Source organism: Nannospalax galili, unplaced genomic scaffold (assembly GCF_000622305.1).
Source record: "Nannospalax galili isolate Female #2095 unplaced genomic scaffold, S.galili_v1.0 scaffold467, whole genome shotgun sequence".
Classification (NCBI taxonomy): domain Eukaryota; kingdom Metazoa; phylum Chordata; class Mammalia; order Rodentia; family Spalacidae; genus Nannospalax; species Nannospalax galili.
This window is the reverse complement of record NW_008357490.1, coordinates 1,145,907-1,162,126: the sequence shown is the minus strand read 5'-3', so window position 1 is coordinate 1,162,126 and position 16,220 is coordinate 1,145,907. Positions and strand designations below refer to the sequence as shown.

Sequence of the window (16,220 nt, the reverse complement as noted above, 5' to 3'; positions counted from 1 at the left end):
ACATGATCCTTAGAGGGAAGTTTAGAGCTCTAAGTGCCTACATCAAAAAATCGGAAAGAACACAAATAAATGGCTTGACATTGCAACTGAACACACTTGAAAAGAACAACAAATGAAACCCAAACCCAGCAGACAAGAAGAAATAACAAAAATCAGGGTAGAAATTAATGAAATCGAAACAGAAAACAATACAAAGAATCAATGAATCTAAGAGCTGGTCCTTTGAAAAGATAAGCTTGACAGACTACTAACCCAGTTAACCAAAAGAAAGGAAAGAGCACCTCCAAATCAACAAAATCAGAGATGAAAGGGGGAAACATCACAACAGATACAAAAAAGATCCAGAACATTATTAGAGAATACTTTAAAAACATTTGGGAAGTTGGTATTTAGATGAATAAGAATGTTTGGAGTGTTCTATATGATATATACAAAAATAAAAAATGAGCTCTGTTTGAGGAAGAAGCATAAAAGTTTACTTCATGTTAATTAGTAGAGGTAATAAACAGTACCAGTGAAATCCACCTGATGACTTTTTAATCCATACTCAGGTGCTAATGGGTGTAATGGACTGTGAGTAGTAATAATCAGATACATAGAGATTAGAGACACATGTGCAAACATCTAAGCATTAGTAGCATTAAGAATGAGTCTTTTGGCTGGGCGTGGTGGCACACGCTTTTAATCCCAGCACTTGGGAGGCAGAGGCAGGCCGATCTCTGTGAGTTCGAGGCCATCCTGGTCTACATAGCAACAGAAAATTTGTGGTTAAACACTTGGAAAATGTAGGCTTGGACAAATTATACCTTTGGAAATGGAGATCTTTTTTTAAAGGTCAAAAACTCATTCAATTTTATGTTTTACAGGGTTTATACTGAGTTCAAGATTGTATAAATGTATGAATTCAACTGTGAACCTAAAAATTTATAGCCACTTTTGAAAGAGATGTATCTTTGCTCTGGAAATTGTTATTGAATATGTTAAACCTGTAATGAAATGCTTCTAATCATGTGGTTATTAAATAAATAAGAAAAAAAAAGAAAATTACAATAGTTCAATTAAAGAAGAAAAGTGATGTGGGAAGAGAAATGAGTCCATCAGCCTGGGAATCTACTTGTAGCTTCTTGCCTACTGAGTGCCAAGAATTCCAACTCAATTGAAGCTTTTCTATGAGGATTGCCTATAGATAAACAATACTTCTCTTATATAGACACCATTTAATTAAGAATACTAAGACATAGAGGTATAAAATCTTTAATTTTGTCCTTATTTCACAGCTTTTGTAAAGCTAAAATTTTCTGAAAATCTCACAAGACTAAACGTTTACAGTAAAAACATGTTTTCACTCCCTTGTGAAGATTAGTGAGGATTCTCTTAACACTTGTGACCTGTAAACCTGTCCAGTGTACCCCAGGAACCACTCTGTGATACTCACTTAAAATTTTTTTTTTAAAAAGGAGTTTCTTGGAAATTCTTTAAACAAAGTGACTTCATGGCCACTAAAATCATGGGTACTGCTAAGACAGTTTAAGCTCTGCTGTCTCTTGAGAAGCCTGTGTTCGCACTTGGGAATTTACTGTCTTTTCCTAAATTCCATCCTCTCTCTGGTAAAACCCATGCTTAAATCTAGGCTAAAATTTTTTCTTAATAAATACCAACTCTTCACCATACTCACTCCTGAAATTCTTTTCTGCAGTATAGTCAAGAATTCTGACTTCTGATTGGAGTTCTCTAGAAAGAACTCCTGGCTCCTGATGATAAGATTTTCTTGTTGTATATTGAACAAAAGAATTCTGAGAAATCTATAAATTTTCCTGTTATGACTGAGGTTATTTCTTTATGTTGTTTTTCATGAATTTTTGTTTCAAAAACGTTCGTATATTGCTTACATTTTTGATTGGCAGTTTATCTATCTATAGAATTCTGGGTTCAAAATTTTGTCTTATAACTTGACCCCCGAAAACATTGTAATCTATAATATAACTAAATATTACAAATGAAGGTACGGTGTTGAACTGAATTTTTTTTTTTTTTTTGTCTTTTTGAAACAGGGTCTCCCTGTAGCCCCAGCCATCCTGGAACTCAATATGTAGATCAGGCTGGCCTTGAACTCACAGAGATTCGCCTGCCTCTGCCTCCTGATTGCTGGGATTAAAGGTGTGCGCCACCATGCTCAGCCCTGAACTGAATTTTTTAACACAGAAACCTGGCTTCCTCAGTTCTTCTGTTATACCCCTGTTTCCATCTCCCTGAATTGTTCTGATCTGCTGGTAATGCCTTTGGTTCAGTACTATTATGGATTATTTTTATATTTGTTCTTTATTTGATTGGCACCAGTGCATACATATGTTTAGTTAGTCCATTTACAGCAGTATACTTTTTATTTTTTTAAAAAAAGTCTTTATTTTTAAGTTTATGAGTGTTTTGCCTGCGTGTATGTATGTGCACCATATGTGTGCCTGGTGCTCTCAGAGACCAGAAGAGGGCATTGGATTCCCCCTGGAACTAGAGTTACTGATTGTTGGGAGCTATCATATGGTTGCTGGAACAGTCACTAACTCTTCCTAACCATTGAGCCATCTCTAACCTCCAGCAGTATATTTTTAAGATACTTTGTAAAATGGAGAAGAAGTAAATTCTTTAATATTTATTTTGCTAATGCCAGAATTATAACAGAATTCTGAGAGTAGTGTTTATACTACTTGGAAAAAACCCTCTAAATTAATTGAATGTTATAACTTAAGGAGTGGTGGTTTGAGGTAGGGGTGTGTGTGCCTGTGTGTGTGTCTGGGTGTAGTATGATATATCTCGTATACATTAAAAAAATTTTCAAGTGTAAATCTTTGAGGAATACATGAAATGTGCATGCCAAGAATAAATTCCTAAAGATTAGATTGTAATTTGGTCTTTATGAAGTAAATCATAGTAAATTAATGGAAAAATATTATATTGTGTGATCAAACTCTAGAGATTCTGTGCAAAATTTATAATAGAGGGGAGGAGCCTAGGGAGATGGTTCAGTGAGTAAAGTGCTTGCTATGATGGGGACCTGAGTTTACGTTCCCAGCACCCAAGTAAAAAGCAGGGCATGTAAGCGTGCATCTGTAATACTAATTCAATCATAATACCAGCATAAGATAGAATTTCAGTGGTGACTGAATAAAAATACTTTTCAGTTATTTTCTTTATTATATACTGCGTTTCTAGCTCTTGTTATATAGCTGAAACAGTTATAAAGTGTCCTAGTCTTCCTTTCTGTTGCTGTGATGAAACACTGATCAAAAGCAACTTGGGGATGAAAGAGTTTATTAGGCTTCAGGTCACATTCCACCATTCAGGGAAGTCAGGACATGAACCTGGAGGCAGGAATCATGGAGGAAGGCTGCTTTATGGTTTGCTCACAGGCTCATGCTTAGCTAGCTTTCTGATACAACTCAAGACTGCCTGCCTAGAGATGGTACCACCCACAGTGGACTGGGCCCTCCTACATCAAATAATAATGAAGGCAGTCTGCCACAGACATGTCCCTAGGCCAAGACAATTTCATAATTGAGGCTTTTTTCTAGGTGATTCTAGGCTGTGTCAAGTTAACAATTAAGGCTGACCTGAACAGAAAGACTGGGAAAGACTAGGAAAGAAAAGTAGGGAGGCAAGCAGTCTTACTTAAAGAAGGATCAGTCTTCTGTCAAAGAAGCTGACTGACCTAAGCATCAGTACTCCACATGGCCTACATACAGGGGGGTTATATTGCAAATGATGCTACTGTAAATATGTTTGTGTACACATCTTCTCCACTTTTGTCATTGTAACTGAAGGTTAAATTCTTACTACTATAGTTGTAGGGTAAATACTGCTGGAAATGTGGGAAATGACTGAGTGCCCAGATCAAATTTGTACCCAGGATTAGCTTCTTATACTATACAGAATTCAGAGAGATCTCATAATTGTACTTTATATTTGGAGCCTTGATGTATTTGTTTGAAAGTTGGAGAAAAATGAAATCATAAGATAAACTCCAAAGAGCAAAAAGTATTTGGAATGAACTAAGTAAGAGAAAGTACTCATGTGCTTGTTGAAATGGGAAGAAGAAACATTTTTCCTTTTTCTGCTTTCTCTTTGCAAAGCTTAGTCACAGATTTGGTTTCTTACTGGTGGTAAATGGCCTAGATGAAATACTTAACAGAACCTGAAATTTAATAGTGTTTCATTGGTTCATCTCTTTCAAGTAGGGGAAGTGTATAAACTTTAGAAAAATTTACCAATAACCCTGTTAGATATAACAAGCTGGGAAAATTGGTCATCAGGAAAAATAAAAACACTAAAAATTTTAGAGAGTAAAGTAGTAGACTAGTAGCTAGACAAAGATTTACAGTTGAGGAAAAGTATTCTATTTTGTTTTCTTTTGTCTTGTTTGTTTAACCATGGAAACATATGAGTACATAAATATGGTCCATTATAAAGAGGAAGCTATTGATGTAGGGAAGATTGGGGGCAGTGTTATAGCATTGACTCTAGGTTGTCAAGAAAGACAGATGGGAGCCACTGAATGCAATCAAAGTTGTCTTTAGAAAAGATAGTAAACAGGTCATCTTTGGTCACAAGTGTGAATGTGGAGCATGTAGCAATAGATATAGATAAAGTTATTGATAGCATCTTAAGAGATATGGAGGTTTTCTCCTTGCTTCAAATTTCCAGTGAGTTTTTCATGCCTTCAGCTGAGAGTATTTAAGAAAAATATACTAGGAAAGTGAGGAGGAAAGGGAACTCAAGAAGACTGGGTATAGAAAAGAATGCCTGCCTGCCTGCTTTATGTATTGGCCCTTGATTTTGTTACTGGGATCCTGATTTTACTCTTTTCTCCCTTGAAGTGTTACTTTTCTGTCTTTCAATGCCTTTGGGAATGGAAAAGAAAAATAATTATTCCTGTTTTAGTTAACTTTTCTGTTGCTATGATAGAAACACCATGTACCAAGGGAAGTTACAGTTCCAAAGGAGCAAAGTACATCATGGCGGGGAGGCATGGTGACAGAGGTGGCTGGAGTAGGAGCAGAAGTTAAGCTCTCACATCTTCAAGCAGGCACAGGCAGCAGAGAGCAACTGGAGATCTGGCAAGGCTTAAAAACTATAAGCCTGCCCCCAGTGACATGCTTCCTTCAGCATGGCACACATTCTGAGACCTCCAAAACAACAGCAGCAACTGGGGACAAAATGCTCAAATACTTGGTGCCTATGGAGGACATTCTCATTCAAACCACCACATTCCACTCCGTGGTTTCCATACACTCATAACCATATAAAATTCAAAATGCACTTAGTCCAAACTTAAAAGTCCCCATATTCTTTAACCAGTCTCAATATTATTTAGAAGTCCACAGTTTAAAGTCTCTTCTGAGACTTAGGGCAATATCTTAACTCTAAGCCCCTGTAAAACCAAAAGACAAATTACATACTCCCAATTACATAAAGGAGAATCAAACACACATCCCATTCTGAAAGGGAGGAATAGATGTATAGTGAGGAAATACCGGACCAAAACAAGACTGAAAACCATCAGGCCAAACACCAAGTCCAGTAGCTCCTGAAAACCATCAGGCCAAACACCATTCCAGTAGTCTGGAAAGCTCCACTTTCCAAAGGACTTAGATGGCTTAGCCCCTCCAACTTTGCTGTGTGAAACATCTCTCTCTTGGATTGGTACCACTCTCTATGCAGCTCTCCTTGTCAGGGGTTTCTAATGCCAACCAGGCTTCACATTCACAGCTTCACACAATGGCCTATCAGGGCCTTCTGTATTCAGGGACACTGCTGATGCATGCTGCCTGGCTTTGGTGGCTCTCAGACCACAGAGGAAGAACCAATGACCCCATCACTCTTGTATCTTTCATGCTCCTAAAGCCAGCACCAGATGAACAACACTGCCAAGTTTGGTGGGATGGGCTCCAGCCTGCTTCTTCCACTTTTGAAGCTTTTCGCTTCAGTATTTTTCTTTCAAGGGTTTAGCTGGATGTGGTCTTGCCCTGGAGACACTCTTTCCATTGTTTAAGTGCAAATCTCTTGGCCTCTCCTTAATTACTTTGATCTTTTTCAGAGGGACCTTTTCCTTCAGTATGTGCCTTGGCTCCAACATTGATCTTCCTAGTGCTCTTTTTCAATCCAAACTGTAAATTCTGCATTTCTTTCTGCCCCATTTGCTCTTTTTTCACTGTAGATCTACATAATATTCACCATTAATAGCCACACTACCATTTCTACATTTGGCTTTCTTGAAATATCCTCTGCCGAAGAAATTAGTCCATTGCTTTTCAACTTAGCCTCAGGCAAGCACTTAGGCTGTAGCAGACAGCATCCAGACTCTTTGCTAAAATATCTCAGTTGCTGCTTAAGTCCTTATTTCCCTCTGGAACTACAATGTTCTCAGCACTACTTTCTTCCAGGATCCTACTAGAAAGGTCCATTAAGCTCTGCTTACAGAAATCAATTGCTTTTCTAGCTCAAACTTCCAAAGTCTTTCACATTTCTCCAAAAACCACCCAGTCAGGTTCTTCACAGCCAATACCCCACTACTGGTAGCAGTTACTGTATAGGTTACTTTTCTGTTGCTGTGATAGAAACACCATGACCAAGGTAACTTATAAAAGGAAGAGTTTATTCAGCTTATGGTTCCAAAGGGGCAAAAGTCCATCATGGCGGGGAGCCATGGTGGTAGAGGTAGCTGAAGTAGGAGCAGAAGCTAAGTGCTCACATCTTCAAGCAGGCACAAGAAACAGAAAGTAACTGGAGATCTGGCAGGGCTTAAGAACTCTGTAATCCGACCCCCAGTGATGTGCTTCCTTCAGTATGGCTGCACCTTCTAAGACATCCCAAAACAGCACTACCAACTGGACAAAGAGCTCAACTGTTTGGAGCCTATGGGCAACATTCTTATTCAAATTACCACAGTTTCTTTGAGTGGGGTGCCTATTTTGTCCTAATAGAAAGCTAATAAAGAATACAGATAGATAGATAGATAGATAGATAGATAGATAGATAGATAGATAGATAGATAGATATAGATATAGATGTATATAGTATGTGTGTGTATTTTTTTTCTCATTGCAGCTGGTTTGTTTGTTAGTTTGTTTGTTTGAAGCAGGGTCTCCCTGTAGCCCCAGCTGTCCTGGAACTCACTATGTAGACCAGGCTGGCCGTGAACTCACAGAGATCGCCTGCCTCTGCCTCCCAAGTGCTGGGACTACAGGCATGCACCACCACGCCCGGCGTGTATTTTTTTTTTGACCACATGTAGCAAATCAGTTAGTTGTATTTGTTGCATACAAAATCAGAATTAGAATAATACAGTTGTCTGGATTTCATGTTGGAGTTACTTTTTTTTAATTCCTTTTTTCTTGTTTTTAGATATTCTTAATAGTTGCTCCTCTTTCTGTCCTCTACAACTGGAAGGATGAATTGGATACCTGGGGGTATTTCAGAGTCACTGTGTTACATGGTAGCAAAAAAGACAGTGAACTGATTCGTGTAAAGCAGAGGAAATGTGAAATTGCTCTGACAACTTATGAAACACTGCGCTTATGTCTGGAGGAGCTTAACAGGTAACAAAATCGGGAGTGACATTGTTAGTATTCTGTGTGCCTCAATTATATTTATCCTTTATACTTTATATTAAGATTTTAAAAACCCTCTGAAGCTTCTTTAGCCCAATTTAATTTCAGATGTATTGAAGCATATAGTTTATAATAGCTTACTGTCTGAAAAGGGAAAACTTATCTCAGGTTTCTTGCCATTTCTTCTGTTTCTCAAACTCAGTATCGTATACCCTTCCAAATAATGCATTTTAAAGAATGGAAAGGTTTTTCCTAAGTCTCATGAACAGTCTTTTGTGCAGTGCTGTCTCTGTACTAGAAGAGTGATTTTCTTGAATGGTTTTAATTATGGGGGTCTTTTGTGAATGTAGAGTGGCAACCTGCAACCTCATGCTGAGATGTGGCCAGGAGTTAACACAATGAAGTAAGGAGGGAACATCTCATAAAGAGTATTTGAAAGTCACTTAGAGGATTTTGAGCTGCACCTTTTATCAGTACAGTGCTCCTGAAGTAGTTTCAGCAAGTTACAGAGATATAGAACTGAGCCAAGGTGATGAAGGAAAACCAGTTTTTTTAATTGGACGTTTCCTCCGACCCAGCTTGTGCCTCTGTTCCCAATTCATATGCATAGACCTCAACCTTAGAATGTAGTCATGTTTAAAGATGGATGTTTAGGGGCTGGAGAAATGACTCAGTGGTTAAGAGCACTGACTGCTCTTGCAGAGGACCTGGGTTCAACTCCTAGCACCCACATGTTGGCTACGAACCATCCTTAACTCCAGTTCCAGGGGAATCTGAAGCCCTCCTCTGACCTCCGCGGCATTGCACAACACGATGCACTCACATACATGCAGGCAATACACTCATACCCATAAAAATAATAAAATAGTTTTAAAAAAGAAAGGTGGATGTTTAAAGATGTGATTAAGTAAAAAGCAGGCTGTTTGGGCTCTAAGTCAACATAAGGTATTCTTATTAGATAACAGACAAATACCAAGAGCATGCAGAGAGGAAAGAATGTGTGAGGATGTAGCAAGAAGGATCCACCTGCAGGCTACGGAGAAGAGGGCACAGAAGAAACCCAAACATGCTGAGATCTTCATCTTAGATTTCTAGCTTGTAGGATTGTGGGAAACAAATTTCTGTTGTTTAGGCGTCCCATCTGTGGCATTTTATTTTGGCATTCCTAGTAAATGAATGCACAGCTTTTGCAGTAGTCTTGTCAAGGACACATGGCAGTTAGGTCTAAACTGACAGCTGCCAGCATCAGCTGGAGTGCTCAAAAAGTCATTAACTTTGATCTGCTCCTAGCTTATATTTCTCCTGGTATGGATGAAATTTATTCCTAGTGTGGTATTAGAAAAAGTTATCTAATTCTTTTAAAGGTAAAGTGTGCTTAATAATATTCAGTGTGGGAATAATATTCAGTGAAAAAAATGAATAGCAGAAAACCAGGTTATTTTTAAAGATGATGCTTTCCAATCAGCATAAAAATGCTCTGGAATGACATAAAAATGAACAACCAACAAGAGATGTTTCATAAGTTTTGTAAGAAGAAAATATATATTAAGAGTAAAAGAGAAGCTAGGTGAGATGGTACATGCCTGAAATCCCAAATGCTCTGGAGGCCAAGGTATGAAGATGGTTAATTTGAGTCCAGCGTGGGCAAATACAGGCAACCTGTGCTCAAAACTAAAAAAGTCACTAATTAGGTATATGATTTTGGGTAAATCAGCTCACCCAGAAAATGACAGGATGAATTGGATCTGTTTTTGCCAAAATGGGCTGTTTAATCCCAGCTGGAAGATTTTATTAGAATCACCTTTAATGAGCCTTAATTTATATACAACAATTAATACTGATTGTAAGAATAGTCAGCCCTCCATTTCTTGAAGTTCCCCATCCAAAGATTCTCAGCCAACTGTAGATCAAAAACATTTGCTAGTAAAAATGTGTCTATACTGAACTTGCACAAACTTTATTTTTTGTCATTATTTCTCTAAATTATTCAGTATAATAATTAATATAGCATTTGTATTATGGTAGGTACTACAATAATCTAGAGATCATTTAAAGAGTACAGGAAGGTGTGTGTATAGGTTATATGCAGGTATTATGCATTTTATAAACCTGAACATCCATCTATTTTGGCCCCTGTACCAATCCTGGATGATACAAAGGGACGTGTAGAATACAGTTTGATCAGGAATTGTTGGACTTTTTTTTTTTCTCTCTCTTCTGTGAAGATTCAGTTAGAAACTATTTTGGGGCCATGCACAGTTTCTGTGGAGTATTCTTTCTTTTTTAATTTTTATAACCCATTAAAAATACAGAACTACCTCAGTCTCTTTCTTTAAACATTTAAAATTTTTGTCATAGAGATCGTTGATGTCTTTGGTCAGCTTTATTCCAAGATATTTTATTTTTTTGCAGCTATCATGAATGAGAGAGTTTCCCTGTACTCTTTCTCCAATTGCTTGTTATTGGTATATAGAAAGGCTACTGATTTTTGTAGATTGATTTTGTAACCTGCCACTTTACTGAAAGTGTTGATCAGTTCTAGGAGTTTTGGGGTGGAATTTTTGGGATCTCTTAGGTGTAGTATCACATTTGGCCTCTTCTTTCCCAATTAGTACTCCTTTAATTTCCTTCTCTTGTCTTATTGCTCTAGCAAGTGTTTCAAACACTATATTGAAAAGGAGTGGAGATAGTGGACATCCTTGTCTGGTTCCTGATTTTAATGGCAATGCTTCCAGATTTTTTTCCCCCATTTAGAATGATGATAGATGTGAGTTTGTTGTATATAGGTTTAATTATGTTGAGGTATGTTCCTTCCAGTCCAAGTCCCTTTAGAACTTTTATCATTAATGCATGCTGAATTTTTTCAAAAGACTTTTCTGCATCTATTGAGATGACAATGTGGTTTTTGTCTTTGAGTCCATTTATATGATTGATGATGTTTATTGATTTGTGTATATTGAACCATTCCTGCATCTCTGGAACAAAGCCTACTTGATCATGGTGAATGGTCTTTTTGACATACATCTGTATGTGGTTTGCAAGTATTTTGTTGAGAATGTTTGCATCTATGTTCATTAAGGATATGTGTCTGTAGTTTTCATTTTGGGGTGTATCTTTACCTGGTTTGGGTATTAGAGTGATGCTGGCTTCATAGAACAAATTTGGGAGCCCTCTGTTTCTATCATTTTGAAGAATTTAAGTAGTATTAGTTAGAGGTATTCTTTAAATGTCTGGTAGAATTTTTCTCTAAATCCATCTCGGCCTGGCTTTTTTTTTTTTTTTGTTTTGATCAGGAGGTTTTGTATTACTGTTTTGAGTTCCTTATATTTTATGGGTCTGTTTAAACTGTTGATCTCTTCTTGGTTTAACTTTAGTGGTTCCCATAATTTTAGATACCCATCCATTTCTTTTAGGCTTTCCAGTTTAATAGAGTATAGGTTTTTAAAGTATTCCCTTATAATGTTCTAGATCTTTTTGGTGTCTTTTGTAATGTTTCCCCTTTCATCTCTGATTTTGTTGATTTGGGTTTGTTCTTTCTTTCTATTGGTTAACTGAGCTAAGAGTCTGTCTGTCTTGTTTAGCTTTTCAAAGAAGCAACTCTTAGACTCATTGATTCTTTGTATTGTGTTTGTTTCTATTGCATTAATTTCTGCTCTGATTTTTATTATTCTTGTCTGCTGAATTTGGGTTTCATTTGTTGTTGCTTTTCAATTGTCTTGAGTTAGAATGTTAAGTCATTTATTTGTGTGCTTTCTGATTTTTTTAATGTAGGCACTTAGAGCTATAAACTTCCCTGTTAGTACTGCTTTTAAAGTGTCCCAGAGGTTTTGTTGTGTTGTATTGTCCTTTTCGTTTAATTCCAGGATTACTTTTCTTTCTTAATTTTTCCTTTGACCCACTCATCATTCAGGAGTGTGTTGTTTAATCTCCATGAGTTCATGTAGTTCCTAGGGCTTCTTCTGGTGTTGATTTTAAGCTTTATTGCTTTGTGGTCTGATATAATACATGAAATTATTTTAGTTTTTCTGTATTTGTTAAAGTTTGTTTTGTACCACAGTATGTGGTCAATTTTTGAGAAAGTTTCATGGGGTGCTAAATAGAAAATATATTCTTTGGTGCTTGGGTGGAATATTCGGTAGATGTCTGTTAGGTCCATTAGATGCATGATGTCATTTAATTCAGATGTCTTTCTGTTTAGTCTTTGTCTGGCTGACCTGTCTAATGGAGACAGTAGGGTATTGAAGTCCCCTACTATTACTGAGTTGGGGTTAATCTGTGTTTAAGGTCCTGTAGTGTTGTTTTCATGAATTTGGGTACACCAGTGTTTGGTGCATATATGTTAAATTATCGTAATATCTTTTTGGTTAATTGTTCCTTTAATCAGAATTAAGTGACCCTCTTTATCTCTGCTGATTAGTTTTAGACTGAAGCCTATTTTGTCAGATATTAGAATTGCAACCCCTTCTTGTTTCTTGATGCCATTTGCCTTGAATATTCTATTCTATTCTTTTACCTTAAACTTGTGCCTGTCCTTGAAGGTGAGATGGGGTTTTTGCAGACAACAAAATGGTGGATTTTGTTTCTTAATCCATTCCATTAGCCTGTGTCTTTTGACTGGGTAGTTCATTTCATTAATATTTAAAGTTATTATTGAAAGATGTGCATTGGTTGCCATCAGTTTGATTGCTGTTTGCACTCTTTTTCTAATTTTTTGTTTCCACAATTATACCTTCATTTAGTTTCTTTCTGTTGCCCTGGGGTATCGTTGTTCCTTTCTCCATTCTTCGTAAAGAAATTAAGGAAGTCCCCATAAGATGGTAGGACCTCCCATGCTCATGGATTTGAAGAATTAATATTGTGAAAATGACCATCGTACCAAAAGCAATATGTAGATTCACTGCAATCCCAATCAAAATCCCCATGACATACTTCACAGAATTAGAAAAAAGCATCTTTAAATTCATATGGAAGCACAAAAGATCCCAGATAGGCAGCAACCCTGAGCACAAAGAGCAACGCTAGGGGGATTACCATACCAGATCTCAAACTTTTCTGCAGAGCTATAGTCATAAAAACAGTATAGTACTGCCACAGAAATAGACCCATTGATCAATGGAACATAATTGAAGACCCAAACCTGAGTACATGCAATTTCAGTCACCTGATATTTGACAAAGGTGCCAAGAACACACAAGGGAGGAAAGACAGCATCTTTCACAAATGGTGCTGGCAAAACTGAATCTCCACCTGTAGAAGAATGAAACTAGATCCTTACCTTTCACCTTGCACAAATGTCAACTCCAATTGGATCAAAGACTCAATATGAAACTGGAAACTCTGAAACTGTTACAAGAAAACCTACAAGGTATAGGTGTAGGAATGGACTTTCTAAATTGGACAGCAGTTGCTCAGGAATTAAGGTCAACAATCAATAAGTGGGACCTCATTAAACTAAAAAGCTTCTGTATAGCAAAAGAAACAAGCAAGAAAGTGAAGAAAAAACCCACAGAGGGGAAAATCTTTACCTGGGACACATCAGACAGCGGTTTAACATCCAGAATATATATAAAGAACTCAAAAAACAAACAAGCAAGAAAGCAAATGACCCAGTTAAAAGATGTGCTAAAGATCTAAACAGAGTTCTCAAAGGACGAAATAAAGATGGCTAAGAAACATCTTTAAAAGTGTTCAACACTGTTAGTAATTAGGGAAATGAAAATCAAAACCAACAGATTTTAATCTTATGCCAGTCAACCTGGCTAAGATCAAGAGAACAAATGATACCAGATGGTTAAGGATGTGGAGAAAGGGGAACGCTCATTTACTGCTAGTGGGAGTGCAAACTCATGAAACCACTATGGAAAACAGTGTTGATAACTCTTAAAAAACTAAAAATGAACCCACCACATGACCCTGTTGTACCACTCCTTGGCATATACCCAAAAGATTCACCCTATTGCAGAGACATTTGTGCAGCCATGTTTGTTGCTGCTCTTTTCACGATAGCTAAGAGATGGAAGCAACCTAAGTGCCCCTCAAAAGACAAGTGGTTAAGGAAAATGTGGTACATTTACACAATGGAGTTCTCCTCAACAGTAAAGAAAGATGAAATAATGAAATTGGCAGATAAATGGAACTAGAAACTGTTATGCTAAGTGAAGTAACACAGACTCAGAAAAACAAAAGATGTATGTTTTCCCTCATTTGTGGATCCTAGCATCAAATCCTTATAATAGATAAAAATCCCATTGAAATTGATCAGTAGCCCGTGTAAAACATGATGCAGAGACCTGAAAGTTCAGTGCCTTGCCACAATGAGAGGAAGATCATCCCACACTTATCACCCCCTCCTAGGCTCAAGGACTTTTGTGGAAGAGATTGGCGGAAGGGATGTAAGAGGCTGAGGAAGGGGTGAAGTGTTACCTGGTAGTGTTCTCTGACCACTATGCTGGCAAGCCATAGTCATACCTTCTCGTCACGCTCTTCAGGGCATGGAGTGGGGAGTCAGTTACCCCTCCCACACAATCAATTGGCCTTAGCTGTATATGTGGGAGGGAGGGGCTAAGGATATACAATCCGAGAATGCCGTAAGGCACCTCTCTTGCCATTTTGTTGGCAGGAATTATCAGGATCTATATTTGAGTGTGGACTTTCTGGCACAGCCATAAACGGGGGGGGGGGGTGCCCAATCTTGTATAAATAAACCCATACCCTATGTTCTGTAGAAACATTGTGTGTGTGTGTGTGTGTATAAAACAACGAAAGCCAGGCATGATGGCACATACCTTTAATCTCAGCACTTGGAGGGAGAGGTATGTAGATCTCTGTGAGATAGAGGAACATAATGAGTTCCAGACTAACTAGGGTTGCAGGGAGACTATCCATCCATCCATCCATCTATCTATCTATCTATCTATCTATCTATCTATCTATCTATCTATCTATCATCTATCTATCTATCATCTATGTATCTACCATCTACCTATCGATCTACAAATCTTAGTTTGTTGACCATGCAATGCTGGCCACAACCTGGGTTTGGCCTGGGAGCCACAGTTTTCTGGTGTCTGGGTTTTGAAAAATGAACACTTGAGCTGGGGGAGGAGGTAGCTGAATGAAAAGGGAGACCCTGTCTCAAAAAGAGTGCCCCCCACCCCCCAAAAAAAGAGGAGAAAATTTGAGCTCAACCTCCATCTTGAACAATGTAGAAAACATTTATATTATCTCACAGGTTTCCTTTTCTTTGCAGTCAACCTTTCCATCTCATCATAAGCACCTAACTTGATTTTTGTCACTACATATTTTCTCAAGCAATCCAGAGAATTATATAAATGATGCTAGATGGAAATAGCCTTATTTATGTCTGGCATCTTTGTTCAACATAGGTTTTTTGGGGGGAGGGGGAGAAGCATTTCATTATAGCTTTAACATACTCATTAAATTTTGCAGTCAACCTTTCCATCTCATCATAAGCACCTAACTTGATTTTTGTCACTACATATTTTCTCAAGCAATCCAGAGAATTATATAAATGATGCTAGATGGAAATAGCCTTATTTATGTCTGGCATCTTTGTTCAACATAGGTTTTTTGGGGGGAGGGGGAGAAGCATTTCATTATAGCTTTAACATACTCATTAAATGTTTCCAGAACAAAGATACATCTCTTTCAAAAGTGGCTATAAAATTTTTAGGTTCGCTGTTGAATTAATACAGTTACACAATATTAGAAGCATTTCATTACAACAGCACTGACATATTCAATAACGTTTTCCAGAGCTAAGACGCATCTCTTTCAAAATTGGCTGCAAATTTTTAGATTTACAGTTGAGACTCATTGTTTTTGCTAATAACACTGAGATGTTGGCACATGCATCTCTATTCTGTATGTATCTGATTACTACTAGTCATAATCTGTTGTACTCGGATCCTTGGCATCTGTGTATGTCTATAAAGTTACCAGGTATATTTCAATGGTAATGTTTATCACCTCTACTAATTAACATGAAGTAACTTTTTATGCTTCCTCCTCAAATATAATGCATTTTTTAAAAATTTGTTGACTCTTTTGTGTGTGTATATCACACAGAACATCCCAAACCATCTTATTCAACTATACACCCACTTCCCAAATGGCACCCTCCATAGCCTCCCTCCCCCTACTAGAGCCCTTATACTCTGTTATCCCTGCTCTTGTCCACTATGATATTGGCACCCCCCGCCGTTACCCACTATTTGTTCATCTGGTGAATCTAGTCAGCCTATCTAGAGGTCTTTTAGGAAGGTCAGCTGTTCCTCATCTAGCAGCAATCAGTTGTCAGTATTCCTTTAGATAAGATTGGGGTCTGTTGTTCATTTTCCCAGTTCTGGGAGTCCCTTTGTTCACCCTGGCCAACAACTCAAAAGAAGGTATCTCCTGTCTAACATTGTTCCTTGTTATGTAGCCTTTAGCTACACATACGCAATCTTAAAAAATTATATTGGCCCCTTTAATCTTTGGTTATTCTTTCCTTTTGGGTGTTTAAGGCCATACAGTTGGCCCAGATAAACCAATTATTTTTACTCTTAATGTCGTTTGAGGATCTGTTCCTCAGGGCTCACATGGGCTTGGGAGGAGCCT

The 16,220-nt window shown here is 37.6% G+C and overlaps 1 protein-coding gene across 5 annotated transcripts in view; it reads left to right on the top strand.

The window, feature by feature from the left end:
* Ercc6l2 (ERCC excision repair 6 like 2) overlaps positions 1 to 16,220 on the top strand; it is a 131,293-nt gene that overhangs the window by 15,902 nt on the left and 99,171 nt on the right. For all 5 annotated transcript variants that reach the window (XM_029557183.1, XM_017794869.2, XM_008855120.3 and 2 more), the window contains one exon: positions 7,396 to 7,589. In XM_029557183.1, the coding sequence (XP_029413043.1) occupies positions 7,396 to 7,589 (194 nt within the window). The remainder of the gene's footprint in view (positions 1 to 7,395; positions 7,590 to 16,220) is intronic.